The sequence below is a fragment of the Oncorhynchus mykiss genome, chromosome 9, assembly GCF_057628025.1.
Source record: "Oncorhynchus mykiss isolate SJ-2025 chromosome 9, ASM5762802v1, whole genome shotgun sequence".
In the NCBI taxonomy this organism is placed as follows: Eukaryota; Metazoa; Chordata; class Actinopteri; order Salmoniformes; family Salmonidae; genus Oncorhynchus; species Oncorhynchus mykiss.
This window is the reverse complement of record NC_143030.1, coordinates 64,135,900-64,163,653: the sequence shown is the minus strand read 5'-3', so window position 1 is coordinate 64,163,653 and position 27,754 is coordinate 64,135,900. Positions and strand designations below refer to the sequence as shown.

Genomic DNA, 27,754 nt, shown 5'->3' with positions numbered 1-27,754 from the left:
GGCTTTGGACCGGCGGGAGACTCTAGCGGCTCTGGACAGACGGGAGACTCTAGCGGCTCTGGACAGACGGGAGACTCTAGCGGCTCTGGACAGACGGGAGACTCTAGCGGCTCTGGGCAGAAGGGAGACTCTAGCGGCTCTGGACAGACGGGAGACTCTAGCAGCTCTGGACAGACGGGAGACTCTGGCAGCGCTGGAGAGGATGAAGGCTCTGACAGCGCTGGACAGGCGGGAGCACCTGTAGGGCTGAGACGGAGAGACAGCCTGGTGCGGGGGGCTGCCACCGGAGGACTGGTGCGTGGAGGTGGTACTGGATAGACCGGACTGTGCAGGTGCACTGGAGCTCTTGAGCACCGAGCCTGCCCAACCTTACCTGGTTGAATGCTCCCGGTCGCCCTGCCAGTGCGGCGAGGTGGAATAGCCCGCACTGGGCTGTGCTGGCGAACCGGGGACACCATGTGTAAGGCTGGTGCCATGTACGCCGGCCCAAGGAGACGCACTGGAGACCAGATGCGTAGAGCCGGCTTCATGGCATCTGGCTCGATGCCCACTCTAGCCCTGCCGATACGAGGAGCTGGTATGTACCGCACCGGGCTATGCACCCGCACTGGGGACACTGTGCGCTCGTAAGCATAACACGGTGCCTGCCCGGTATCTCTCGCCCTCCGGTAAGCACAGGAAGTTGGCGCAGGTCTCCTACCTGGCTTCGCCACACTTCCTGTGTGCCTCCTCCAATACATTTTTGGGGCTGACCTCGGGCTTCCATCCGCGCCGCCGTGCTCGTTTCGCCAACTCCATTCTCCTGTAACCCTCCTCGCACTGCTCCAGCGAATCCCAGGCGGGCTCCGGCACTCTCCCTGGGTCGACCGCCCACCTGTCTATCTCTTCCCAAGTTGTATAGTCCAGATTCAGCTCCCATGTCCAGAAATCCTGACATCGCTGCCTCTCCTGCTCCTGCCCGTTACCACGCTTATTGGTCCTGTTGTGGTGGGTGGTTCAGTAACGGATTTCTTCCGTCGAAGGAGAGGAGGACCAAAATGCAGCGTGGTTAGAGTTCATGTTTTTTAATAAGAGAAACTAAACATGAACACAAATTACAAAACAACAAACGTGGCAAAACCCGAAACAGTCCTATCTAGTGCAGAGAACCCAAAGACAGGAAACAACCACCCACAAACCCCAACACAAAATAAGCTCACCCCACCATACCCCTGTCTGCGCATTATGCCCTGAATATATTCTACCATGCCCAGAAATCTGCTCCTTTTATTCTTTGTCCCCAACGCTCTAGGCGACCAGTTTTGATAGCCTTTAGCCGCACCCTCATACTACTCCTCCTCTGTTCCGCAGGTGATGTGGAGGTAAACCCAGGCCCTGCATGTCCCCAGGCACCCTCATTTGTTGACTTCTGTGATCGAAAAAGCCTTGGTTTCATGCATGTCAACATCAGAAGCCTCCTCCCTAAGTTTGTTTTGCTCACTGCTTTAGCACACTCTGCTAACCCTGATGTCCTTGCCGTGTCTGAATCCTGGCTCAGGAAGGCCACCAAAAATTCTGAGATTTCCATACCCAACTATAACATTTTCCGTCAAGATAGAACTGCCAAAGGGGGAGGAGTTGCAGTCTACTGCAGAGATAGCCTGCAAAGTAATGTCATACTTTCCAGGTCCATACTCAAACAGTTCGAACTACTAATCTTAAAAATTACTCTCTCCAGAAATAAGTCTCTCACTGTTGCCGCCTGCTACCGACCCCCCTCAGCTCCCAGCTGTGCCCTGGACACCATTTGTGAATTGATCGCCCCCCATCTAACTTCAGAGTTTGTTCTGTTAGGTGACCTAAACTGGGATATGCTTAACAGTCCTACAATCTAAGCTAGATGCCCTCAATCTCACACAAATCATCAAGGAACCCACCAGGTACAACCCTAAATCTGTAAACAAGGGCACCCTCATAGACGTCATCCTGACCAACTGGCCCTCCAAATACACCTCCGCCGTCTTCAACCAGGATCTCAGCGATCACTGCCTCATTGCCTGTATCCGCCACGGAGCCGCAGTCAAACGACCACCCCTCATCACTGTCAAACGCTCCCTAAAACACTTCTGTGAGCAGGCCTTTCTAATCGACCTGGCCCGGGTATCCTGGAAGGACACTGACCTCATCCCGTCAGTTGAGGATGCCTGGTCATTCTTTAAAAGTAACTTCCTCACCATTTTAGATAAGCATGCTCCGTTCAAAAAATGCAGAACTAAGAACAGATATAGCCCTTGGTTCACTCCAGACCTGACTGCCCTCAACCAGCACAAAAACATCCTGTGGCGGACTGCAATAGTATTGAATAGTCCCCGCGATATGCAACTGTTCAGGGAAGTCAGGAACCAATACACGCAGTCAGTCAGGAAAGCCAAGGCCAGCATCTTCAGGCAGAAATTTGCATCCTGTAGCTCCAACTCCAAAAAGTTATGGGACACTGTGAAGTCCATGGAGAACAAGAGCACCTCCTCTCAGCTGCCCACTGCACTGAGGCTAGGTAACACGGTCACCACCAATTAAATCCATGATTATCGAAAACTTCAACAAGCATTTCTCAACGGCTGGCCATGCCTTCCGCCTGGCTACTCCAACCTCGGCCAACAGCTCCGCCCCCCCCCCCCCCGCAGCTACTCGCCCAAGCCTCTCCAGGTTCTCCTTTACCCAAATCCAGATAGCAGATGTTCTGAAAGAGCTGCAAAACCTGGACCCGTACAAATCAGCTGGGCTTGACAATCTGGACCCTCTATTTCTGAAACTATCCGCCGCCATTGTCGCAACCCCTATTACCAGCCTGTTCAACCTCTCTTTCATATCGTCTGAGATCTCCAAGGATTGGAAAGCTGCCGCAGTCATCCCCCTCTTCAAAGGGGTAGACACCCTGGACCCAAACTGTTACAGACCTATATCCATCCTGCCCTGCCTATCTAAGGTCTTCGAAAGCCAAGTCAACAAACAGGTCACTGACCATCTCGAATCACACCATACCTTCTCCGCTGTGCAATCTGGTTTCCGAGCCGGTCACGGGTGCACCTCAGCCACGCTCAAGGTACTAAACGATATCATAACGGCCATCGATAAAAGACAGTACTGTGCAGCCGTCTTCATCGACCTTGCCAAGGCTTTCGACTCTGTCAATCATTATATTCTTATCGGCAGACTCAGTAGCCTCGGTTTTTCTGATGACTGCCTTGCCTGGTTCACCAACTACTTTGCAGACAGAGTTCAGCGTGTCAAATCTGAGGGCATGCTGTCCGGTCCTCTGGCAGTCTCTATGGGGGTGCCACAGGGTTCAATTCTCTGGCCGACTCTTTTCTCTGTATATATCAATGATGTTGCTCTTGCTACGGGCGATTCCCTGATCCATCTCTATGCAGACAACACCATTCTATATACTTCCGGCCCGTCCTTGGACACTGTGCTATCTAACCTCCAAACGAGCTTCAATGCCATACAACACTCCTTCCGTGGCCTCCAACTGCTCTTAAACGCTAGTAAAACCAAATGCATGCTTTTCAACCGTTCGCTGCCTGCACCCGCACGCCTGACTAGTATCACCACCCTGGATGGTTCCGACCTTGAATATGTGGACATCTATAAGTACCTAGGTGTCTGGCTAGACTGTAAACTCTCCTTCCAGACTCATATCAAACATCTCCAATCGAAAATCATATCTAGAGTCGGCTTTCTATTCCGCAACAAAGCCTCCTTCACTCACGCCGCCAAACTTACCCTAGTAAAACTGACTATCCTGCCGATCCTCGACTTCGGCGACGTCATCTACAAAATTGCTTCCAACACTCTACTCAGCAAACTGGATGCAGTTTATCACAGTGCCATCCGTTTTGTCACTAAAGCACCTTATACCACCCACCACTGCGACCTGTATGCTCTAGTCGGCTGGCCCTCGCTACATATTCATCGCCAGACCCACTGGTTCCAGGTCATCTACAAGTCCATGCTAGGTAAAGCTCCGCCTTATCTCAGTTCACTGGTCACGATGGCAACACCCACCCGTAGCACGCGCTCCAGCAGGTGTATCTCACTGATCATCCCTAAAGCCAACACCTCATTTGGCCGCCTTTCGTTCCAGTTCTCTGCTGCCTGTGACTGGAACGAATTGCAAAAATTGCTGAAGTTGGAGACTTTTATCTCCCTCACCAACTTCAAACATCTGCTATCTGAGCAGCTAACCGATCGCTGCAGCTGTACATAGTCTATCGGTAAATAGCCCACCCAATTTTACCTACCTCATCCCCATACTGTTTTTATTTATTTACTTTTCTGCTCTTTTGCACACCAATATCTCTACCTGTACATGACCATCTGATCATTTATCACTCCAGTGTTAATCTGCAAAATTGTAATTATTTGCCTACCTCCTCATGCCTTTTGCACACAATGTATATAGACTCTCTTTTTTTTCTACTGTGTTATTGACTTGTTAATTGTTTACTCCATGTGTAACTCTGTGTTGTCTGTTCACACTGCTATGCTTTATCTTGGCCAGGTCGCAGTTGCAAATGAGAACTTGTTCTCAACTAGCCTACCTGGTTAAATAAAGGTGAAATAAAAAATAAAAAAAGTTAAACTATGTTAAGGCAATGCTTCCAAATACTAATTGAGTGTATGTAAACTTTTGACCCACTGGGAATGTGATGAAAGAAATAAAAGCTGAAATAAATCATTCTCTCTACTATTATTCTGACATTTCACATTCTTAAAATAAAGTGGTGATCCTAACTGACCTAAGACAGGGAATGTTTACTAGGAATAAATGTCATTAACTGTAAAAAAAAAAAAGAAAAAAAGAAAAGAAAAAAAAAAGAGTTTAAATGTATTTGGCTATGGGGTATGTAAACTTATGACTTCAACTATATGTAGCCTGTATGTTAGAGCCATGTCTGCAGGTCTCTTTTGCTAAATAGATTTTATCTCAATGAGAATAACTTGTATAACTAACTATACATTAGGTTCAATTAAATGGTTAACTACAGTAACTGGAGTAAACATTGTTGACTTCAGTCAGTGTAAAACTAGTGAACTCTTCCCATTAACTCCATGCTTTAATGAACAATCCTGAAAGTATATTTTATTGGATCCTTGTTGATATAACTAGGTGTTGACTCCACCATGCCAATATGTTGAGAGCATAGAAAGACTATCAAAAATATAGTTTACATTTTTTTATGTAGTTGACACAAATATAGTTGACACTTTTATCCCCAAGAGATTGTGCGAAACAATGTGAATGACTGCAGTAATGCAGAATGTTCCACAGGTGGTTGATCTATATTTCAGAACAGAACAGGTGTAATGTATTATATAAGCCATCGTCTTTATAAATTAGCTGTTGCTAATCACATTGCAGCCTAACCGGGTTAATTCCATTCAGCAAGTACATCAACACTGGCTGGCAGCATGTTGTAATACAGATTCTCTACACATCAGTAATGACATGAACAAACCTGACAATGGAGATCTCCGGATTGTTATCGGGTTACATATTGTGGATGCCAGAACTGCTCCTTCTAAAGTCTGTCTATCTCCTTTCATCAGAGCCATGGACACTTCACATGTTCAATATAGTGGCTATTAGTTATAGGAATATTCACTCTTGTTATAGAAAGTAAGTTATTAGAAACTACACTTTCTCACTAACTAGGCTAATCAGGTGAAATAACTAGAGAGCAATTTCTGCCCTAATCTTTTCTGTGTGTAAACTTTATATAGACTAAAATATTAACAAAAATATATATTTAGGGACTTATTAAATACAATTCAAGAAAAATGTATTAAATACTTTGATTTATTTAACAGCAAAAAGCATGATATCAGACAGACATTTGGGAAAAAACGGCTTTTTTAGTGTTTAATTATAAAAAGATATAATATATTATTTATAAACAAAGAGGGAGGAAAAGCAGCCTCCATCACTAAAAGGTAAAAAAAAGTAGTCTCCGCTGCCTCCATCTCCATGGGGTGGTGAGGAGTGAGATGTTGAGGAGAAGGAGTTAGGAGGGTGGTGGGCTCCCATGTTCCATCTTCCCAGAGTCGCTGCTTTCACTGAGCTGTCTCTTCAACACCATCTCCCTGGCAATACAAGTCACCTGACCGTTGTTCACCGTGTATGTTCCACTCCTGCAACAAGAGGGAAATATTGTTTAGACAGAGGTACATGGCTACAATTAGTAACAACTGGTTACTCAAAATTAGACATACAAAGAAAGGAGAAATCAAGCATAACATTTAAACCATGCATGGATTTGATCCATTTATGTGACTCTTAGGTTAGTGAACTCACTTCTGTTCAGATCCAACCATGCTGCCAGGCTGGTTCTGTTTGTTTGCAAAGAAGAAAGAAGACCACCAGTGACCAGAGTCCTGTCTCTGCAGACCTAAGAAAAATAATACAAAAGGAAGATTAGGAACCTGGTCAGATCAAGTTGCACAGAGAGATAGAGGATATGTTCCTAAATAAAGGCATTTGTCAGAGAGAGTGAGTTGAAATGCACCATTTTCCTTACATACTGCACTACATTTGACCAGAGCCCCAAGGGCCCTGGTCGAAAGTAGTGCACTATGTAGAGAATAGGGTGCCATTTCAGAGGAACCTTTGCAGTTATCTGATCATCTGTACCTGGGGGGTGTGGAATGACTTCGCCAGCATACTCAGAACTGCCACAAGAGCTGTTGCTAGAGGTGGATCCTATGCGCCTTCTGTAGTAATCATGGGTGGCGATGAGAGAACCGGTAGATGGAATTGCTGCCATTTTCTTTGACCTTTCCTTCAAAAACGCTCAAAGATGGAAGATGGGAAACCTTAGGGAGAGAGAGGAAAGAAGAGAGAGAAGAATGGATTATTACGAGTGTGGAAACAGGAACCTTGCAAGCAGAGGCAAGTGATACTGGGATGAGCCTAATAATATTGTCTATGAATGCTGCATGCTAGATCTCACTGAATGTGCCATAACACAACATTCTGAACAAAGACAAAAAGCTGTGCAAAAGCCTTTGTGCAAATTGACAACCTATTTCATGATTACTATCATCATCCATTAACAGAAGCCTATCATTAGCCTATTATAGGCAGGTCTCAATGTTGGCTTAGAGAGGTGATAGAGGTCAACAGTTGAGAGTCTGATTTCAACACCATGTTCTGAAAATAACTGGACAGTGCGGGGCCGGGTTTGCAGGTATAATGTCCCAACTGCCGGGAACCTAGCCAGGTAACAGAGTGCTGTGCACCAGCTAGGTGCGTGGCAGGCCTCAACACTGGGGCTAACCGCTACAGGACCTCTAAGGTACTGACTAAGCCACTCGAAAAACAGAATATAGCAGTAAGCAGGACTATACAGGAATCAAAAACCTTTTTCTAAGAGAAAGGTTGCCAACAGTTCAACTGTGGTAAACACTCACACTGACATCTCAAACACTGCAGTGGAATGAAACATGCCAAAAATGTGATTTTACTCCCCAACCAAACTACATTACTATAAGCAAAAGTGAATAGTTTACTGAGAAGCAACCTCATGATTACATGTTCGATGCAAAGTCAGTTCTATCATGTCTAAACCGGTCCAAACAGGACAGAAGCCCTTGTCCAGATGGCTGGGGATTGCCAGCCTAGTTCTCATCTGTGCTACATAGGCAGTTGCAAAAAAAACATCTCAAGGATAAACCAATTCCCTTCACACAGTGGAAAAAGAAAATGTAAATAAATGTTTACTGCTGTGGGGCACATTAGATGTGTGTGAATGTGCATCCGCATTACATATTATATTCATACTGTTTTACTGTATTATAGTCAAGGCTCAATCTTTATAACTACTGCTGTACACACCTTTAATATTCATATACTGTCCAAACTGTATATACTGTCCATACTGTATATACATATATATTTATTTTCCGGACTCTGACATTGCTCATTCTGATATGTTTTGTATGGGTGTATATTGTTAGGTATTAGTGCACTGTTGAAGATAGAAGCATAAGCGTTTCGCTGTACCTGCGATTACATCCACAATGTATATGTACAGACCAATACAATTAGATTTGATTCATGCCAACAGGATCTGTGCTATCCCAAGTTCCTTGGGATGTCCCTACCCTATTGAAGTTTAAATGTAAAATGGTTAGGGTAAGGGTTAGGGTTTAGAGTAGGGAGGTCCCAAGGATCCTAGGGAGCAAAGACAATGCCAGCAGGGGACCAATACAATATAACCTCACGTGCAGCACAATAAATGACAGTGACACTGGCAGGTGCATAATAAACAACAGACCATCCAGATAAAATATAGATGCAAAGAGACTAAAACGTCAGCAGTCAAAATCCACATACCACATACTTATTACATTATTAAAGACAATGTGAAATGTGCATTTGTAATGATTAGTGCCAGGACAATAAATACAATATAACTTAGTACCATAGCTCTTTCTTTAATAGGTCAATATATAGGATTGGAAACACATTGTCCATTATTAGACAATATGGGTTATACAATTGACATTGAAGATGGCATAGTCAGAGGCCCATATTGTTTGCCTTAATCTAAAAGCAACCAAATCAATCTTACCTTTTTGTTTGGTGATGCTGCAAAACAACAAAGGATTGAGGATGAGGGTCGGTTGGCAAAGATCAGTGAATAACACTAAAGGACTCTTATTGCCCATTTGCGGGTATATTCTCTGAAAGGACCCTTCAAGGTCTTTATGGTGTCGTTAGTGTAGGAATAGGCAGGCTACTGAAGAGCGAAAGGCAGGTAGCTTTATACAGTGCAGGATATGACGCCTACTGGACGAGCTGCTCATGGGCGTGGACAGGGCCCTTTTATACAGCGTTTGCACCAGGCAAGGCAAGCACTCAATGAAATCGCAATCATTGGTTGCAATGCCCTTGCCACGTCAATTCTGTGGAAACAACAAAAAACGAAGAACTGAGCATAAGTCAGCGAACTTTAACCCAGTGAATGTTCTGATTCACTGTTTTAATTAGTTTTTCTAGCTATGGTGTGGAATTTCGCATTTAGGAATTAATCATAACTCTAGCAGAGCATATGCCATGATGTCATTATCAACATTTTTATTTTCAGTGTTTGTAAGATGTTTGAAATCAGACTAGTGTAACAATTGTCCCTATAAACTGTATAGTATCTTGTTCAAGGTTAAAATCTATGTTGTGTTCATTCTCTCAACTTTCCCTGGTGGTCTAGTGGTTAGGATTCGGCGCTCTCACCGCCGCGGCCCGGGTTCGATTCCCGGTCAGGGAATACGTTTTTCTTTGACAAAAATGACTGTTACTGTGAAACAGCAATAATCACGTTTATGTATCTCGTTAGGCTAACCGTTATGTTATCCTAAATCATTACACATGAGACCAGACCACATATAATACGTTTTAATTAAAAATTCTCAAAGTACAAAAATACTTCACTGTACATTTGGGATTGTTTTGTTCTTAGAATGCAGTAGCAGGATATAAGCCAACAGTAATATTTTCCTTCAATCAACAGGACAATATAAATAGCTGCATATTGGAAATACTATTTAAACATTTTAAATTAATGAATGGTTGGAACCAACACTGACAAAGCTATACAAAATGCATTACTCCTATCTCACAACTGAAGCTACATTCTATAAAATTGTAGAAAAACATTTGTACCTTGATGACATTCAATTCACAGTATGACATTTTAAATCTCTCCCACCCCACTCCAACAACAACAAAAAAAGTTAAATATCTCTGCATAGCCCACACGGAATCCATAGAAACTGTATTTGGTCATTTATTCATTCATCAACATCCTACAAAATGTTTAATGTCTGATGGGGTAGTGTGGACAATGACATCAGGGGAAAGTGATTAAAGGAGTATAGATGGAAGAGGGAAAATTAGGTGGATTATGTTAGAAGGAACCATTGTTCTGAGATGGGCTTCTGCCAAACCCAGAGACATTTCCGTCATTCCCTCGACTCCCGGACACCTTGTTCTGTGTGAGAGACAGGAAACAGTAGAGAGATGAGGAATTGAATATCAAAGACGAGACAATACAGTATTTTCTGATCTTTGTGTTTGTTTGTGATTGCGAGAGAACACAGACACTAACCTTCACGCTTCCCACCATGTCTTCAAAGGACTTGAATGTATTGGAATGTCTAAGGCAGAAAGATAAATGATCTCTAAAACAATTTAAATCCCTTTGAGGTACAGAACCATTTCAGGTTAAACGATTCACTGAAAGATAAATCAAACTAAATGTAACTTTTTTTACTTGCAGCATTAATGTAATTATAATCTCGTTCACCAGAGTCTTCCTCCCCAAGCGCTGTTCGCAATTAGCCTGGGGATGAGGTTAATATATTTCAAATGTCATTCACCGCCTATGGAGGTACTGCAGGAAGTAGTAGTAGGGCAGAATATCAGGGATGTCAGAGAGTGAAACAGGCGGGTCCAGTGTCTTACCTCATACTCATAGCAGGCACACTGATGGAGTGGCCCAAGGAGGGGCTGGTGTTTCAGAGAGCAGAAAGAGAGACAAAGAGAGATGAGTAAGAGCAGTACAACGTGTAGTAGGGTAGGCCTACAGCAGTACAATGTGTAGTAGGGCAGGTCTACACCAGTACAGCATGTAGTAGGGCAGGCCTACAGCATGTAGTAGGGCAGGTCTACACCAGTACAGCATGTAGTACTACAGCAGTACAACGTGTAGTAGGGCAGGTCTACACCAGTACAGCATGTAGTAGGGCAGGTCTACAGCAGTACAGTGTGTAGTAGGGTAGGCCTACAGCAGTACAACGTGTAGTAGGGTAGGCCTACAGCAGTACAGCATGTAGTAGGGCAGGTCTACACCAGTACAGCATGTAGTAGGGTAGGCCTACAGCAGTACAGTATGTAGTAGGGCAGGCCTACAGCAGTACAACGTATAGTAGGGTAGGCCTACAGCAGTACAGTATGTAGTAGGGCAGGCCTACAGCAGTACAGTATGTAGTAGGGCAGGTCTACACCAGTACAGCATGTAGTAGGGCAGGTCTACAGCAGGACAGTATGTAGTAGGGCAGGCCTACAGCAGTACAGCATGTAGTGGGGCAGACCTACAGCAGTACAGCATGTAGTAGGGCAGGCCTACAGCAGTACAACGTATACTAGGGTAGGCCTACAGCAGTACAGCATGTAGTGGGGCAGACCTACAGCAGTACAGCATGTAGTAGGGCAGGCCTACAGCAGTACAACGTATAGTAGGGTAGGCCTACAGCAGTACAGCATGTAGTAGGGCAGACCTACAGCAGTACAGCATGTAGTAGGGCAGGCCTACAGCAGTACAACGTATAGTAGGGTAGGCCTACAGCAGTACAGCATGTAGTAGGGCAGGTCTACAGCATGTATTAGGGCAAGCCTACAATAGTACAGCATGTGAGCAAGAACAATAGATAATATCAGTAGCAGCTTAATTAGGTGAAGGGTGAAAGGTCAGCAACATTAACATGCATCTATCAGCAGTTCACTCAGGTCTAAACGAATGCAACACTTCACCCAGTAGTTAGTTATAGTTAACTAGTTAGTTACTTTATGTAGTTCACTCAGGTCTAAGGTAATATAGTATTGCAGGGCCGAGGAGCCTGGACCCCGAGGCTAAAGCTAATGCAACAGTCTGAGAATACATCACATTGAAATCAAGATGTTTTATCATCACAAAGCTTCAGAGGTGAGACAATCTGGTGCAGCAGGCTGGAGGCCAAGGCACTCCTACTATCCTTACCGAGGTGGGCTTGGCAAAGGCAGTGCTCTATCCGGTAAGTGTGCAGCGTCACAGGAAAGACATGGGGATGGAGAGATGGGTCAGATACAGTAATCAAGAGGCCACATGGAGGTGTAAATTGTCAGTGCAGTGTATGTGTGTGTGCGCGTGCGTGTGCGTGTGTGTCTGTGGGTTTGTGTGTGCTTGCCATTATTGGAAAGCAAAAATGCATCACATCGGTAGCTACCCTTTACACAGGCTCCATTTAAAGGCTTTGTAGGAAAAGTACAGTAGATAAACAGATATTGTTGCCAACTAAGACAGGCTGATCTGATTGGATTAAGGCTGTTGTTTTCTCCCTGGCATTCATAAACAAGTCCGCATGAAGAAACCTTTGTCCTCAAAAAATGTGTCCTGTGAAGATGAACTGCATGAAAATAGCTGAATATACAGTATTTAGCTGGATTAAAAAGATGGATGGATAATTTAACGGATTAAGAAAAGAGATGACGAATATGAAAGGTGGCCTCAATAGTGGACAGATACATTTTAGAGGTGGTAAAGGAAATGGAAAGAATGGGAGGATGTATGGGAGGATAATAAAAGAGTAAAGGGAAGGCTGAGGGTACCTCATTTCTCCCAGTCTCCTTGTGATGGCCACACCCATTGTGGACATGGCAGCAGTGCTGATCTGTCCTGCATGAGAAATAGTGTCATGGGTCATCCTATACCTAGAGACACAGAGAGGGAGAGAGTGTTGACTATATGAAGTGCCAGGAGTTTTTTTATTGTTGAAAAGGGCAATTTAAAATCTCTATGTCACGGAGGTACTGTGTTCAATTACCCAATAAGTGGTATTCTATTCATATTTGTATATCGACCACATCCTCACGTTCCACTTTTGTTTCTCCTCCCATTCCTTAAAGTAGATTTAGAATTGGAACAACAAAAAGGAAAATCTCTGAGACAACGTCACAGTGACGAGCTCCGTGCAGCAACAGCAGCAGTAGGACAAATGTAGTGAGCATGGATGGACATTTACGTTTGAGTTATTTAGCAGACGCTCTTATCCGGAGTGACTTACAGTAGTGAGTGCATACATTTTTCGTACATCATCTTCACCCCCATCCTAGTGCATATAGCCAGATACTCCCACCCCCTCTGTTTTCACCAACTGAAGTGCTTCCTCCCTGGCCAGGCCAGCCATAGCCTGTTGTGTTAATGCTACTGTCAGTGTTAAGACAGGCTATTAGACAGGCTATTAACAGGCATCTGATCCTAGTTGACCTCAAAATCCCATCAGCTGTCCCCACATATTACTTGTTAGTTGACATGTGAGAACAACAACACTTTTGGAAAACCCCATCTTGGAGAACACTCAGTACCAAACATGAGTGTGCCTTTCAGGAGTACCCATCAACTATCACGCCAGGCTAAAACAGGGTGCTGACGTTGCATGCTTTTCCACAACATTCTGCCAGAAATAATAATAGCTACAATAGCTTCTTTGGCAGGCATGGTTGTTGTTTGACCTTTGCCCAACTTTTACTCACATTAGGTCAGAGTCAAAACCTCCCTGGTTAATTTGGCTCTTCATTAGTTTGAAATCTATTCACAGTTTCGGAATGCCTTCAATTCTGATACTATTCTGATGCTATATCTGATGTATTATTGTGAAGCTCTTTCTAATACCTCAGGTTATTTTAAGACATTTTTCTGGTGGTGGTGATGGTGTATAGGTGGTTGAAGCAGCGTGATATCATGATGGCATCTCACAGGAAGTACTTACATGTTGGAGGTCTGGACTTCATGCCAGCCTTTGGACATGTTGTGTTTAATCTCACTGAAGGGGCCCATACCCAGCTGCCTCTTGATGTCCACCGCATATTTCTCTTTGGCCAAGAGCACCTGCCGCAATGTCTGCATCTCATCCTCTGTCTGAGCAGAACAAAATTACAGAAAAGTTTACCTTCAAGGAACCAGAGGTAGTAATAATAATTGGATTGGAAATTATTCTATGACTTGTCTTTTTCCATTCATTTGGGTACGATGCTAAATTAAATCTTTACAAAGTATTATCCTAAGAGACACATTGATCAAACATGAGTATGACAATGTTTGACAACATGAAGAATGGGACAAAATGGCAATGCTGGAGAGACACAGAGGGAATAGTACCTTTGCTAGCTCCATCTTTAAATCATCCTCATCCTCCTCTGATAGACCGTTAGTCAGACCATTTCTTGATATTCCAATGGAAATGTTCCTTGGTGAAACATTCTCCCCACTGCAACCTTTTAAAGGAGTATAGATGTTACTGTCTGAAATGCAAACCATAGATGCTTGGGCATGCATTTTCGATCAGTTGTTGACATTAATTACAGTAGCTACTGGCCATTCAAACATACAGTTAATCTTCATGAAGTAAATCATACATTTATGTAGTCTAGTCATGAACGCCACGTTAGAAGGACAGGCTGAAAATGTCCTGAACAAATGTGTAGCTACATCATGTAGGCCGGCCACTGTGTTGACCCAGTATGTTGTACTCATTTTCGCCCAGTGTGCTGTCCATGGTAATGAATTATATGGCTACCTGTAGATCTAACAATAACATTGCGTGTGGCCAATCACGCATAGCAGTAGAGGCTAGGTAGTCTAATATAACGTATTGTATCTACCCGCGTGATTCTGAGTAGAATGTCAGTTGGTAATTAAACAATTGAACAATCTAGACGTAGTAAATTAAATGCAACCGACTTACCTTGCCTATTCATGCTCAGCAGACTTTTGAAAAACTCAGTTTCACCTGGTACGTATTTTCCGTGTTCAAGCTAACGTTGCTCTTGCTAAATGGAGTCCAATCCCTACTCGTCGATACTAGATCTCTCAAATGCTTCTCTATGCTCAAATTCAGCCTCACGCAATGGTTTACATGCCTAAGCCATTTACAGAAAAGCGAAGAAAACACTATAATGTAGTCGTATTGGAAATGTAATGTTGTTTATTCAAGAGGAAAAAGCTATCCTTAATTATGAGAATGAGAGTTACTCTTCCGCACGTGTGTGATAATGGGGAATGAGCTCTGGTTAGGTAAACAAATAATAGGTATTTGTATATTTGTATACATTGATAATCGATGCTATTTTACAGTATAAGTTACTTTCCCAATTAATGTTGTAAGAACGTTGCTGCTAATGCGGGAAACTCAATTTGGGCACCTGTGCAGATTGCTGGATCTTTGGGAAAATATCCATCAGGTGGTAAAATGAGCGAGGGCGCGAAACAGAGGATTCCACAGCACGGGCTCTGTCTCCATCTACTGGCAATATTAATGCACCAAGCCGCCTTTCATATTCTAGTGTTTGCTTATTTGAAGGTCCCGGTAGGCCTACGAGAACCATATATTTGTAGCATACTGTAGAAACATGAGAACTGAAACGATAAAGAAAACAACAGTAAATGTTCAGGAACATTTATTTAACAACAGCAGATCAATGACCCACTTTGTTTTCTTTCACACACACATTACCATGCTACAACATAAAGGTCCAGATTTATACGTAATATTTAAGTGTATGTACAACAGACCTTAACCATTAAACCATGCGTTGCAAAATTTAATGGCCACATCAAAATAAAACATACCATTTATAACTATAGCCGTTCATCATCAAAACATGACAAAATAAGTTAACTTAAATAAAATAAAGTTCATAAAATTACTATATCATTATACTATATACTATGTCATCTGTATCGATACATTTTTATGGAACCATTTCCTGATCATTGGTCCAGTAGTTTTTTGAACTCACATTGCATTCAACTCATTTAACAATTAGCATTTTCCAACATCTCAATGAAGAAGCGATAACAGGTAGGTAGGTATATCTATGGGGCGGTTTCTGAGGAGGGCACAGCAAACACTGTAAAAGGACCACACATGTCAAACAACCATACCATCAAAAGCAGAGGGCAGATGAGAGGAGCTCAGACATCCATTGTAAACCATTGAAACATAATTGGCATTAATGAAACAAACAAATGAAGATAATGGCAGGTTATGCATTAGTTACACTTTACATATATTTAGTTGTATATATTTATATTAAAAACACAAATCTATTCTGGTTATAGGATAAGAGCTGCCTGTGGTAGTGCTAGCCCACTGATGAAATTACTTATGACCTAAGAAAGTACCAATATCGACACTCAAAATTCAATGATGGTAAAAAAAAAATTAACAAAGCATTGGACAATTACAACACTTCTGAATTCCCTTAAACAGAATTATAAAAAACAAGATGATAATATTCTTCAAATGCTCCCAACTTTTCCCTACACCCATACAGTAGTCTTTTTGATCACATCTAAACATAAATTAACAGTCCTTGGAATGAAAATATGTCCCCCTCTAATTGGATCAGGTCATGGTCCTTGGGTTAGACAGTGTGGGGTAACACTCGGAACCACAAGAAAATTAAGCACAGGTAAAACATAAAATAACTGGATATTGAGAACAACCACTCAAATGTGCAGAGAAGTGTTGCTCAGAGATGTCTGGGTCACATCCCAACAATCCAACGGAACTGTGGGTGGCACAGTGGCAAGTAAAACTAAACCAAATATACATGACTACATATGTTAACAAACCTATGTATGATATTTATCTTCTGGTGTTAGTCAGTTCTTCGATGCAGGGAAGTCAGGGGCAAGATTACAAGCATTCAATTCGGATTTTAGGGGCAGGACAAAGCAATGCTTCCTTCACACAAGAGCAGACCAAACCAAGCCAATTAAATTCAAGACCCACTAAATGTTAAGAAAGCAATGTCACCACCAGTATTTCATGATATTGCTGTCATAAAATGCAGCTTGTGTGCCCTGCCCTCCCTTTCCACCCTTCTACATGCACAGATCTCAGCACAATATAACCACAATGCAATGGGAAGGGCACAAACATAGGTAAACAAGAGTCCAAATCTACAGGTTTAAGTGCCTAAAGAAAAGGAGCTATGTGTTTATAACTGGCATCAGCTGATGGCAATTTTAAACTGAGAATTGTCTAGCTCTATTTTGAATGTTTAATGATGACGTCATGCAGCAAAGACAATGAACAGAAACACCTCACTATCCACAACCTCCCTGAACCTAACCTCTCTTATCAGTGAACAAAAACATAAAGTAAACTGTGCCCCAAATGAATCACACTCACATGTGCACCAACAGTATGAATTTTTTAAAAATGAAGACAATTATTTATTTATCTCAAAACAGTGCATGCTACACAATGACATGAAATATGGATAGGGGACTGTGGGGTTGGAGGTTTGTGAGGTCAAAGGCCAAAGTATATGAAAGAACAAACGGAAGGGAAGCAAATGTTTTCTTTCTCTTTCTTCCTACATTGAGGCGGGAGTGGACCACTCTGGAGCGGGTGGAAAGTGGAGGTGTATCTTAAAGAGTTCTGTATGTGGGCCACGCTCACTCCTCCATCTCCTCTCCAGGACTTGGCTCTCTTAGTGAAGTTTAAACAGATTGCCCTTCTCGTTCATCCTTTTAAGGTGGAGCAGGGTAGCAGGCAGGGCCACAGGCCAGGGGTGGGGTTTAGTTGAAGCCCATGTCGGTCTGATAGGTAGAATGGTGACCATCTGACGTCAACTGGGTGGTCTCTGTCGCTGATGGCTGCACCAAGATTGCTTCACCACCAGCCTCTGTCAGAGAGAGAGAGAGCGACACACACACACACACGGTCAGTAATGATGGCACTCCATAGTAAATTACCATGCAATTGAAACAAGTCAATGGTCAGTGATGAAGTGATTTGTGTTCATGCAGAAACATGTTTCTTACACAATAAGCAGTCGATCTCACCTCTCTCATCAGACTGCATCTGGGCCTCCAGGTCCTCAGGGGACACATAGAAGTCAGGCTCCTGGCCCTCTGGAGGCCGCGGTTTACACTTCCCACAGCAGCAGTTACAGCAGCAACACAGGCAACAACAGAAGTAGCAGCCAGTGGCCAGGCCACAGAACACAAACAAGGCCTGCAGAGAGAAAACAAGGCAGTGTGTGTGTGTGTGTGAGAGAGAGGGGTGTAAGAGTGATCAAAAGAGTATGGCAAGAAGATAAAACAATAACAATCAAGGAAAACTGTTAGAGAGGCTTTGTTTTGTTTTTACAGGGTTTGTGTTATAAAATATGCCATTTAATCTTTAACACAAAGTCAATTCTACATGTCAACCCCCCCACCTCCCTATGGCACCTCGCAGTCTCACCTTAGCCCACCAGCTGGACAGGACAAAGTAGGTGTTCACGTTCTCCTCGCCAAACTGCTCAGCCACGTACAGTCCCAGGGAGCCGTACTTGTCATAAATGTTCCGCTTGGTGGGGTCGTTCAGAATGGCATGGGCATTGTTGATCTCCTTAAACTTGTCAGAAGCTTCCGGGTTATCTGGGTTCTTATCAGGGTGGAATTTCAATGCAAGTTTTCTAAGAACACATAAGAGTGATAGTCAGATTGTACCAATTAACAAAACATAAGACTATATTTATATGTGGCACAACTCTAGAAAATAATGTGTCTATATTTTTATTGATGAGTATTAGTATAACTGCTACAGTAAGTGGCTGCGCCTCTCTGACTGACCTGTAGGATTTCTTGATATCGTCGGGAGTGGCTAGCTTGTCAATGCCAAGCACAATGTAGAGTGATTCACCAGAGGTGGAGAGTGAGCGCTGCCTCGCCTGCTCTTGTGCTGCCATGATGCCTAGCGTCCTTCACAATCTGAACACAGAGAAAAGGAAGGACTGCACATGTTTATTTACCAATGAGTCATCATTACACTATTTTTCAGCCTAGAGCACCCTGTGTGTTGACTGAAGCAGTGTATTTTTCATTCTCACAAATATGTGGTTCTGCCCCAAAATCACTAAATACTCCCACACTCCAGGAATCTATTGCACACCTTATATCCCTACCGCCACTCCAAAATGGTGTACTCACAGCAGGGTTCCTACCCTGTAAGAGGAAAGAGTAGAGTAAATCATCTCGCTGTGAACCTAGATGCCCTCTTCCTTTCGACAACAGATCAGACAACCTAGCCACATATTCTTACTGTATATCTATTGGGTTTCTACTTAGAATAGGCCTACAAATGCCAGGATCCTGTAGCTATTACTAAATCAATAACAAATTCACTTACATGAGATATGAGTGTTGTCATTCTCAGTCACTCAGTGTCTAATTGAGAACTGGGGTAGGTCTCACACAAATCACTGATATTAATTGCAATGTGTACCCTTCGGAGGTCTCTTTTCAAAGTAGCTACTCTGTCAACTCTCTCACTGTCAATTGTTTGGATTGTTGATAGGAAATATGTAAGAAGTTAACGACAAATCACAAACATCAAGATGCTACAGCTTCAGACTGCACAAGGGCATACAGCATTCAGAGAACCCCAAGGGCCTACAGCATTCAGAGAACCCCAAGGGCCTACAGCAGTCAGAGAACCCCAAGGGCCTACAGCATTCAGAAAACGTCAAGGACCTTCTGCAGTGATGGTAAGGCCAAAATGCTTAATTTTGAGCATTTTCCATCATAGGCCTGTCCCTGAATAAAAAAAGACTAAACTCAAATAATGTACTTAATTGGATCCTACATCTCAAGTAATTAGTGTAAATGGTGAGACTTTATGTGATGTGGTCCTGGGGAGGAGAATCGTTATTGACTTCCAAGGAAGCAGCTGACCATAGATAGGCTAGATTTATTGAGATGGCGCACTAGCCGTAAAATACCCTTTCTTCAACCTCCAGACAAACTATTACAATTTTTAGGCCATGACACAAATGACTGACCAAACAAATTGTCACAAAAAACGACAAATGTAAAACCCGTAAACTCTGAGGCTGTTAAAATCCGTACACTATAACGCTGTTCAAATAAATGGAATACATGATCATCATTAATGGAATGTCCGTTTGCTATAAGGACAACTAGAATATTATGATATATATTCAGGATTATTTGTTGAATCTGTAGCCTAAATGCGATGCTTGGAGCGATTAATCTAAGTAGCTGCATCAGCACTGCGCAGCATCCATGTTGGTTTGTTGCTGGCCTTCTCTAAATGCAAGACAGGACTCGCTCAAATCAGCAGTAATTTTCAAGGGCAAGGGAGAATAGGTTTTAAAAATAAACAATCCACATCAATGCTTACCTCTTGAAGTCGGCTTTGATTCGCTGTATAGGGAAATGATCCAAAGAGATATAATAACGGTGTCTGATTATGGTTTCATCCCAGAGAACCGCGCGTACTCACCAAACCCAACCATGGACAGCTGCAGCAGTATACTGGCCCCGCCCCCGAACACCTTCCAATCGACCTGCGCGCCGCACGATCATTGATTGGGATGCCCCTCAGCCTTATTACTGCATTATAAACTAATGTTTACTAAAAATAAATAAACATAGCTACAACGTGATGAAGTAATTTACCTTTGAAGGACTTTTGAAGAGATGTAATACAGTAAAGTAGGCATAGGTGATTCTCAACCAGATACCCCCTCAGAGAAAACCCAAGTATGCCTACCCTTGCAAAAAAAAAAAAAAAAAAAAAGTGCAGCAACTGTAGTCGACTGTGGTATTTTGGATGCAGTAATTGCAGAATAACGTCAGATATACTGCACTCTAACTGCAGTTATATACATCTGACTGCAATAATTTTTCGTCAGGGTACGCTAAGAAGTAATACCTGTCTTTGCTTTACTTTTTCACATTGCGTTAATTCCACAGAACATACTTTCGAGTTACACCAAGGTATATACAATGAGGTGAAACGTTTAGAACCTTGCAGCCCAATTCTACAATACATAAAATATCTGTTCCACAAAATACATTTCTATCTGAAAGTTTTTGCAACGTTGAACCCTTCTGAACAGACCCCATCACTGCTACTGTTCCTTGGTAACCATGACATCATTCCACTGGCCAATCGTAGTTTTGTTTCCCCAAATCACGTTCGGTTGTCGTGATTCACGCGAGAGAGCTTGAAGCAACTACACATCCGTAGCCGATTGTTACAGGTATATTTAATTGAACAATAAAGCTGACTACTATATTTGATAGCGAGAATATATATTATTATGTATCGTATTGTACTCTTCACTCATGTTACAATTACATGTTGGTGGGTGATGCACCAACAAGCTAACGTTAGCTAGCCATCTAGCTAGTATCAACACAACAAATAACGATAGTTAGCGAGCTAATTTCAGACTAAATGGTTTGGTGTGTGAGACCAGAATATTCGCTCTGTTCCTCGCATAGATGGTAGATATGATATCATTGTTAATAGCCAGCTAACCTTTCGAAATTAAAGGATTTAGTTAGCTACATAACTAACGTTGTTTTGTTCTTCAAACACCACTCGACCACACCGAGGTAAAGTTGGTTTTATATTCACACATTCGAACATTCACCCTAAGCCATGTACAAATCAATAACTAATTCACCGTTTGTCACAGAAACATCAAACTAGGTATGATTTATTCTATAAATGTATAGCATACATTTGCAACCTTTTTTTGGTCGTTGGAAAAAATCCAGTTTTGATTTGATAGAAATACATACAATCTATCAAATGTAATTTAAAGAAGTATAAATCAATAAGTAATTCACCATTTGTCACAGAATCATCAAACTAGGTATGATTTTTTTCAATGAATGTCTAGTATACTTTATACAACCTTTGATTTGAATAAACATTCCAGTTCTGATTTGACAGAAATACATTAACATCTATAAAATGCCATTTAAATCTATATAAATCAATAACGTGTTCACTGATTATGACAGAATCATCAAGCAAAGTATGAACTTTCTTTAAATGTCTAGCATACTTTTACAACCTTTGTTTTGAGGAGAAATTACAGTTTTCATTTGATATAAATACATACAATTTAAACAATTTTATTTAAAACTGTATAACTCAATAACTAATTCACCATTTGTCACAGAAACATTAAACTATGTATGATGTATTCTATAAATGTTTAGCATACCTTTTAAAAACGTTGTTTTGAGTAAAAATTCCAGTTTTGATTTGATAGAGGGCATGTAGTACGTCTAGAAGGCGCGTGGTCAAAGTTCTAACGAGTCTGTTATACCTTATTAGAAATTCTGCATCTTCAGTCATATTAAATTAGATTACAGGAAAAAACTACAGGATGAAGGGGTCAGGCCTTACTAACAAAGAAGACAGGTGAATGGATCAAGAGAACCAAGATGATCAACATGGACGTTCCATAATGGAGATAAGGAAAACTAAGAGTGAACCATAACATACACTAACGTTCAAAAGTTTGGGGTCACTCAAGTGGCAGCTCCATTAAATAGTACCCGCAAAACACCAGTCTCAACGTCAACAGTGAAGAGGTGACTCCGGGATGCTAGGCAGAGTTGCAAAGAAAAAGCCATCTCTCTCTGTCCAGTGTCTGTGTTCTTTTACCCATCTTAATTTTTTCTTTTTATTGGCTAGTGAGATATGGCTTTTTTCTTTGCAACTCTGAATAGAAGGCCAGCATCCCGGAGTCTCCTCTTCACTGTTGTCGTTGAGACTGGTGTTTTGCGGGTACTAATTAATGAAGCTGCCAGTTGAGGACTTGTGAGGCGTCTGTTTCTCAAACTAGACAGTCATGTACTTGTTCTTTTGTTCAGTCGTGCACCTGGGCCTCCCGCTCCTCTTTCTATTCGGGTTAGAGCCAGTTTGCGCTGTTCTGTGAAGGGAGAAGTACACAGCGTTGCACGAGATCTTCAGTTTCTTGGCAATTTCACGCATGGAATAGCCTTCATTTCTCAGAACAAGAATAGACTGACGAGTTTCAGAAGAAAGTACTTTGTTTCTGGACATTTTGAGCCTGTAATCGAACCCACAAATGTTGATGCTCAAGACACTCAACTAGTCTAAAGAAGGCCAGTTTTATTGCTTCTTTAGTCAGAACAACAGTTTTCAGCTGTGCTAACATAATTACAAAACAGTTTTCTAATGATCAATTAGCCTTTTAAAATTAGCTAACACAATGTGCCATTGGAACACAGGAGTGATGGTTGCTGGTCCATAAAAAATCTGCTGTTTCCAGCTACAATAGTCATTTTCAACATTACCAATGTCTACACTGTATTTCTGATCAATTTGATGTTATTTTAATGGACAACAAATGTGCTTTTCCATGTTTCCATGTTGATCCTCTTGGTTGTCTTGGTCCTCTTGATCCATCCACCTGTCTTCTTTGTTAGCCAGACCTGACCCCTTCAATCTGTAGTTTTTTCCTGTAATTTAATTTAATATGACTGAAGATGCCAAATTTTATGTCAGGCCCCTTCTAATAGGGTATAACAGACTCGTTAGAACTTTGACCGCACGCCCTCTAGACAGACTACATGCCCTCTATCAAATCAAAACTTGAATTTTTCCCTAAAACAAAAGTTGTAAAGTATACATTTGTGGAATAAATCATACATAGTTTCATGTTTTTGTGACAAACTGTGAATTAGTTATTGATTTATACAGTTTAAAATGGAATATGATAGATTTTATGTATTTATATTAAGTCAAAACTGGAATTTCTACTCAAAACAAAGGTTGTAAATGTATGCTAGACATTTATAGAATAAATCATATCTAGTTTGATGATTCTGTGACATGGTTAATTAGTTATTGATTTTTACATTTGTAAATGGCTTTTAGTGAATGTCTGATGAATGTGTGAATATAAAACCAAATTTACCTCAGCCTCGACCACAGTCACTCTCGACATGTCGGTGCAATTACTACTTGCTAGCTAACATATTTTTTTATTTAAACTTTGCAGGATCCCAATGTCAATGATGAATTACGCGGAAAAGTCCGAAGATATTACTAAAGATGAATGGATGGACAAACTGAACAATGTACACATACAGAGGGCGGACATGAACCGGCTCATTATGAATTACCTTGTGACAGGTATTCCACGATTCACACTTTTGTGTCAGTTGCTGCTAAAACAACCTCCAATCTGAGCCGCTCTCTATCCCAGTTAACCTTTCTGAATCTTCAGCTTGTCTCTACTTACAGAAGCAGAATCCCACATTTTTCCTTGATCTATCCAGTTGATTTTTCTTGTGATTTTGATGGTCTCACTCTTGTCTGTGTTTGTGCAGAGGGGTTTAAAGAGGCAGCCGAAAAGTTTCGGATGGAGTCTGGGATCGAGCCCAGTGTGGACCTGGACTCTCTAGATGAGAGAATAAAGATTAGAGAGCTGATCCTGAAGGGACAGATACAGGAGGCCATCGCACTCATCAACAGCTTACACCCAGAGCTGCTTGACACTAAGCGCTACCTGTACTTTCACCTGCAGGTAAGGATGCCCTCAGGGGACTGATTTAGGATCAGAGCTTGTCCAAGACAACAACATCTATTGTGGATGTCCATTGCCCACACCAAAACACTTGATAAAACGTATATTTCATTCCTTTGCCAGCGGCATACCACCCTGCATCCAACTGCTGGCTTGCTTCTGAAGCTAAGCAGGGTTGGTCCTGGTCAGTCCCTGGATGGGAGACCAGATGCTGCTGGAAGTGGTGTTGGAGGGCCAGTAGGAGGCACTCTTTCCTCTGGTCTAAAAAATATCCCAATGCCCTAGGGCAGTGATTGGGGACATTACCCTGTGTAGGGTGCCGTCTTTCATATGGGACGTTAAACGGGTGTCCTGACTCTCTGTGGTCACTAAAGATTCCATGGCACTTATTGTAAGAGTATGGGTGTTAACACAAGTGTCCTGGCTAAATTCCCAATCTGACCCTCATACCACCTAATCATCCCCAGCTTCCAATTGGCTCATTCATCCCCCCTCTTCTCCCCTGTAACTATTCCCCAGGTCATTGCTGTAAATGACGTGATCTCAGTCAACATAAAAAGTCCCTCTCCATTTCTTCTCTCCTTCCCCTTTTCCTCTTTGTAGCAACAGCACTTGATTGAGTTAATCAGGCTGCAGGAGACAGAGTCTGCATTGGAGTTTGCCCAGACACAGCTGGCAGAGCAGGGGGAGGAGAGCCGTGAGTGCCTGACAGAGATGGAGAGGACGCTGGCTCTTCTTGCCTTCGACAACCCAGAAGAGTCGCCCTTTGGAGACCTGCTTAACATGATGCAGCGACAGAAGGTGTGTCTATGTGTGTGGCCTATCATCTGTATAATTGTTTATTAGGCTATTATAAACTGGGTGGTTCGAGCCCTGAATTCTGATTGTCCGACAGCTGTGGTATATGAGACCATATACCACTGGTATGACAAAACATTTCTAATTACGTTAGTAACGAGTTTATAATAGCAAAAAGGCACCTCAGGGGTTTGTGGTATATGACCAATATACCACGGCTAAGGGCTGTATCCGGGCACTCCGCGTTGCGTTGTGCATAAGAACAGCACCCAGCCATGGTATGTTGGCCATACACCACGCCCCTTCGTGCCTTATTACTTAATTATAGCCTCTTTACACTACACTAACTTGACGACGCATACTAGATCCACGACACATACAGTGCTCTCCGTAATTATTAAGAGAGTGAAGCATTTTTTCTTCTTTTGGCTCTACTCCAAAAATCAAACAATGACTATGAGATTAAAGTGCAGACTATCAGCTTTATTTTGAGTGTATTTTCATCCATATCGGGTGAACCGTTTAAAAATGACAGCACTTGTTGTACATATTCCCCCATTTTAGGGGAGGAAAAGTATTGGGAAAAATTCACTTATGTGTATTAAAGTAGTAAAAAAAAGTTGTGTATTTGGTCCCATATTCATAGCACGCAATGACTACATCAAGCTTGTGACTGACATTTGGTGGATCCATTTGCTGTTTGTTTTGTGCCCAATAGTAATGAATGAATGGTAAATAATAATGTATTGTGCATTTTGAAGTGTTTTATTTACAATAAAGGTGACTCCAAAATGCACAATTCATTATTTACCACATGCCCATGCAAGAATGACCTTAATTATCTTAATTCCAGGAGACAGCGTTTTTGTTGTTAGCCAAATTGAAAATGAAATGCTTTTAAAATTTCTACACATTTGTGAATCATTGCATTAATCAAGTGTGCAACATTATGTGCAATATGGTTTAGATCCTTATTTTGTTTGTCTATATACTATGGTATTTACAGTATGCTAATAGCTGCAAACACACATGAAGCAGGAATGTGGCTTTGGCCACACCACATCCAATATTAATGTAAAGATACTGTAAACAGATAAGTTGCAGATCTGATGTTGAAGAGTCAGCTCTTACTACACATATTTTACTAATGTAAAGAAAGAGCCTTAATGTGCATGAGTAAAAGGGTCTATTTTTGGTGGTGTTCTATGTGTGACTGTATTCCTGTAATTTAAACACCTTTCTTTCCTTTCTCAATGCTCTTCAGGTGTGGAGTGAGGTGAACCAGGCTGTGCTGGACTATGAGAACAGGGAGTCAACACCCAAACTGGCCAAGCTACTCAAGCTGCTGTTATGGGCTCAGAACGAGCTGGACCAGAAGAAAGTCAAATACCCCAAAATGACAGACCTCAGCAAAGGCACTATTGAGGATCCCAAGTGAAATGAACAAGCAGTGACATGGACTACCACACTTTCTCCTATTTATAAGCAGTCAACGACTGGATGATAACGTAATAATAACATATATTATATACCAATATAAATACTTTTTTCATGTTGCATATATGAGAGGACTTAATTGATTGTGCAAACAGTATATGGCTGTATTTTAAAAAGTGATAACTGCTATGATGATATAAACATTCAACAGAGTACCCACATTTATAGACATTTTGAAAGACAAATTTAAATTGCTGGTTTATATTTGATTACCTGAAAAATAAGTATTATTCACTTTTACTTGAGTATCATGGTGAGTTCTGAGTATAATTTTGTTTTATTTGTTTTAAAGCCACTGGGTTGCCACGTTGAGTTTGGGAGTTATGATTTTATACATATAAGGTAGAGTTTTAGACTAAATTAGGCTCATGTGTAAAGGAAAGAGAGGAATAGGCTATACGCCACTTTTTCTAGATAAAGGGTTTGGATTAAGTGGAAACTGTGTTACCCAGCCTTTTATCTACTGTACTTTGATAGGTTATAACCGGTCTTCTGGTATTAACCTGTCTACTGCTGAATGAAATTATTTCTTACATGGAAATACGGGTTTCTTTTAAATGGTTGGTTGAGTTTACATTCCCTTCTGTCTTTGAAAGACACATGGAGCTCTGCCTTGTTTTGTTGATTGAAAAGTTGTAGATGGTGGAAACCTTGACCTTTCACAGTAGAAGGGCTGTACTTATTTCTCTCCTACGGGAGTAGAGAGAGGTTCGGTACACATGACCAGTTTGCTATTGAGAGTTAGTTACCAGTTAGAATTTGTACATTTACTGCCCAGATGCATGTAGTGTAATGTTGTTGAATTGGTTAAGGTCATTACAGAAGCACTCACGCCTTGTTTATGTTATGTGGGAGTTGAAATATTTGTTTATTTTGTACCTGCTGCTAAATGTCCAGTCTTCATTTCATACAACTTTTTATTGTACTGTAAGACAATGTGATCATAGAGACTACAGATAACTCCCCTCTTATTATTGGACGTTTTTTGAGGTAATATTTGCAGATATGGAAATAAACAATTATTTTGAATGACAGTTTTATTTAAATGCGGCCTTTTACAGTAGGTAATGTATGACAATCCATTAAGAGCATTGTTTCCTGCATTGTGTAAACTTGCTGCTCAGGTTAATTTATTTATTGTGAATGTGCAATTTCGGCATAGAAGTGATGAATAGTAGGTCACCAGTTGAAGCATTGGCTCACTGCTGCAGCGGTCGTGGAATCTGAGGACGCGTTCTAAATTGTAAACCCTCGCGATCACACATTGTTGATTGGCTGCCG

The 27,754-nt window shown here is 41.8% G+C and overlaps 4 protein-coding genes and 1 non-coding gene across 11 annotated transcripts; 2 read left to right on the top strand and 3 right to left on the bottom strand.

The window, feature by feature from the left end:
- Positions 1-5,824: 5,824 nt before the first annotated feature.
- On the bottom strand, positions 5,825-8,799 carry ppdpfa (pancreatic progenitor cell differentiation and proliferation factor a). Its single transcript, XM_021616484.3, has 4 exons — positions 8,616-8,799; positions 6,674-6,855; positions 6,338-6,431; positions 5,825-6,174 (listed from the first exon to the last, which is right to left on the bottom strand). Exons 2-4 carry the CDS (start codon positions 6,804-6,806, stop codon positions 6,048-6,050), a joined length of 354 nt encoding a protein of 117 aa, XP_021472159.3. The 5' UTR covers positions 6,807-6,855; positions 8,616-8,799; the 3' UTR covers positions 5,825-6,047.
- A 437-nt stretch (positions 8,800-9,236) lies between these two features.
- Positions 9,237-9,308, top strand: trnae-cuc (transfer RNA glutamic acid (anticodon CUC)). Its single transcript has one exon. It is a non-coding gene; the product is annotated as a tRNA-Glu (tRNA).
- Positions 9,309-9,423: 115 nt separating this feature from the next.
- LOC110532511 (tumor protein D53 homolog) lies at positions 9,424-15,038 on the bottom strand. 3 transcript variants are annotated; one of them, XR_002474841.3, is made up of 9 exons: positions 14,542-15,037; positions 13,956-14,071; positions 13,567-13,715; positions 12,407-12,508; positions 11,799-11,825; positions 10,505-10,549; positions 10,314-10,382; positions 10,149-10,197; positions 9,424-10,031 (listed from the first exon to the last, which is right to left on the bottom strand). XR_002474841.3 is itself a non-coding variant. In XM_021616481.3 (9 exons), coding segments are annotated over exons 1-8 (489 nt in total). In that variant the 5' UTR covers positions 14,555-15,037; the 3' UTR covers positions 9,837-10,031; positions 10,149-10,196. The 3 variants fall into 3 exon arrangements, 2 of the variants coding, with proteins under 2 accessions (XP_021472154.1, XP_021472156.1); XM_021616481.3 differs by having other exon boundaries at positions 9,837-10,031; positions 10,347-10,382; XM_021616479.3 differs by lacking the exon at positions 10,314-10,382 and having other exon boundaries at positions 14,542-15,038.
- A 198-nt stretch (positions 15,039-15,236) lies between these two features.
- Positions 15,237-20,874, bottom strand: LOC110532510 (dnaJ homolog subfamily C member 5). Of its 4 annotated transcripts, none has more exons than XM_021616474.3 (6): positions 19,999-20,874; positions 18,748-18,800; positions 18,429-18,589; positions 18,058-18,271; positions 17,655-17,826; positions 15,237-17,494 (listed from the first exon to the last, which is right to left on the bottom strand). In XM_021616474.3, exons 3-6 carry the CDS (start codon positions 18,542-18,544, stop codon positions 17,388-17,390), a joined length of 609 nt encoding a protein of 202 aa, XP_021472149.1. In that variant the 5' UTR covers positions 18,545-18,589; positions 18,748-18,800; positions 19,999-20,874; the 3' UTR covers positions 15,237-17,387. The 4 variants fall into 4 exon arrangements, with proteins under 4 accessions (XP_021472149.1, XP_021472148.1, XP_021472151.1 ...); XM_021616473.3 differs by having other exon boundaries at positions 18,429-18,566; XM_021616476.3 differs by lacking the exon at positions 18,748-18,800 and having other exon boundaries at positions 19,999-20,150.
- Positions 20,728-27,507, top strand: LOC110532508 (glucose-induced degradation protein 8-B homolog). 2 transcript variants are annotated; one of them, XM_021616471.3, is made up of 5 exons: positions 20,728-20,863; positions 23,651-23,784; positions 23,982-24,178; positions 24,782-24,979; positions 26,241-27,507. In XM_021616471.3, the coding sequence occupies exons 2-5, from the start codon at positions 23,658-23,660 to the stop codon at positions 26,412-26,414; spliced, it is 696 nt and encodes a 231-aa protein (XP_021472146.1). In that variant the 5' UTR covers positions 20,728-20,863; positions 23,651-23,657; the 3' UTR covers positions 26,415-27,507. The 2 variants fall into 2 exon arrangements, with proteins under 2 accessions (XP_021472146.1, XP_021472147.1); XM_021616472.3 differs by having other exon boundaries at positions 20,811-21,221.
- The last annotated feature ends 247 nt before the right edge of the window (positions 27,508-27,754 follow it).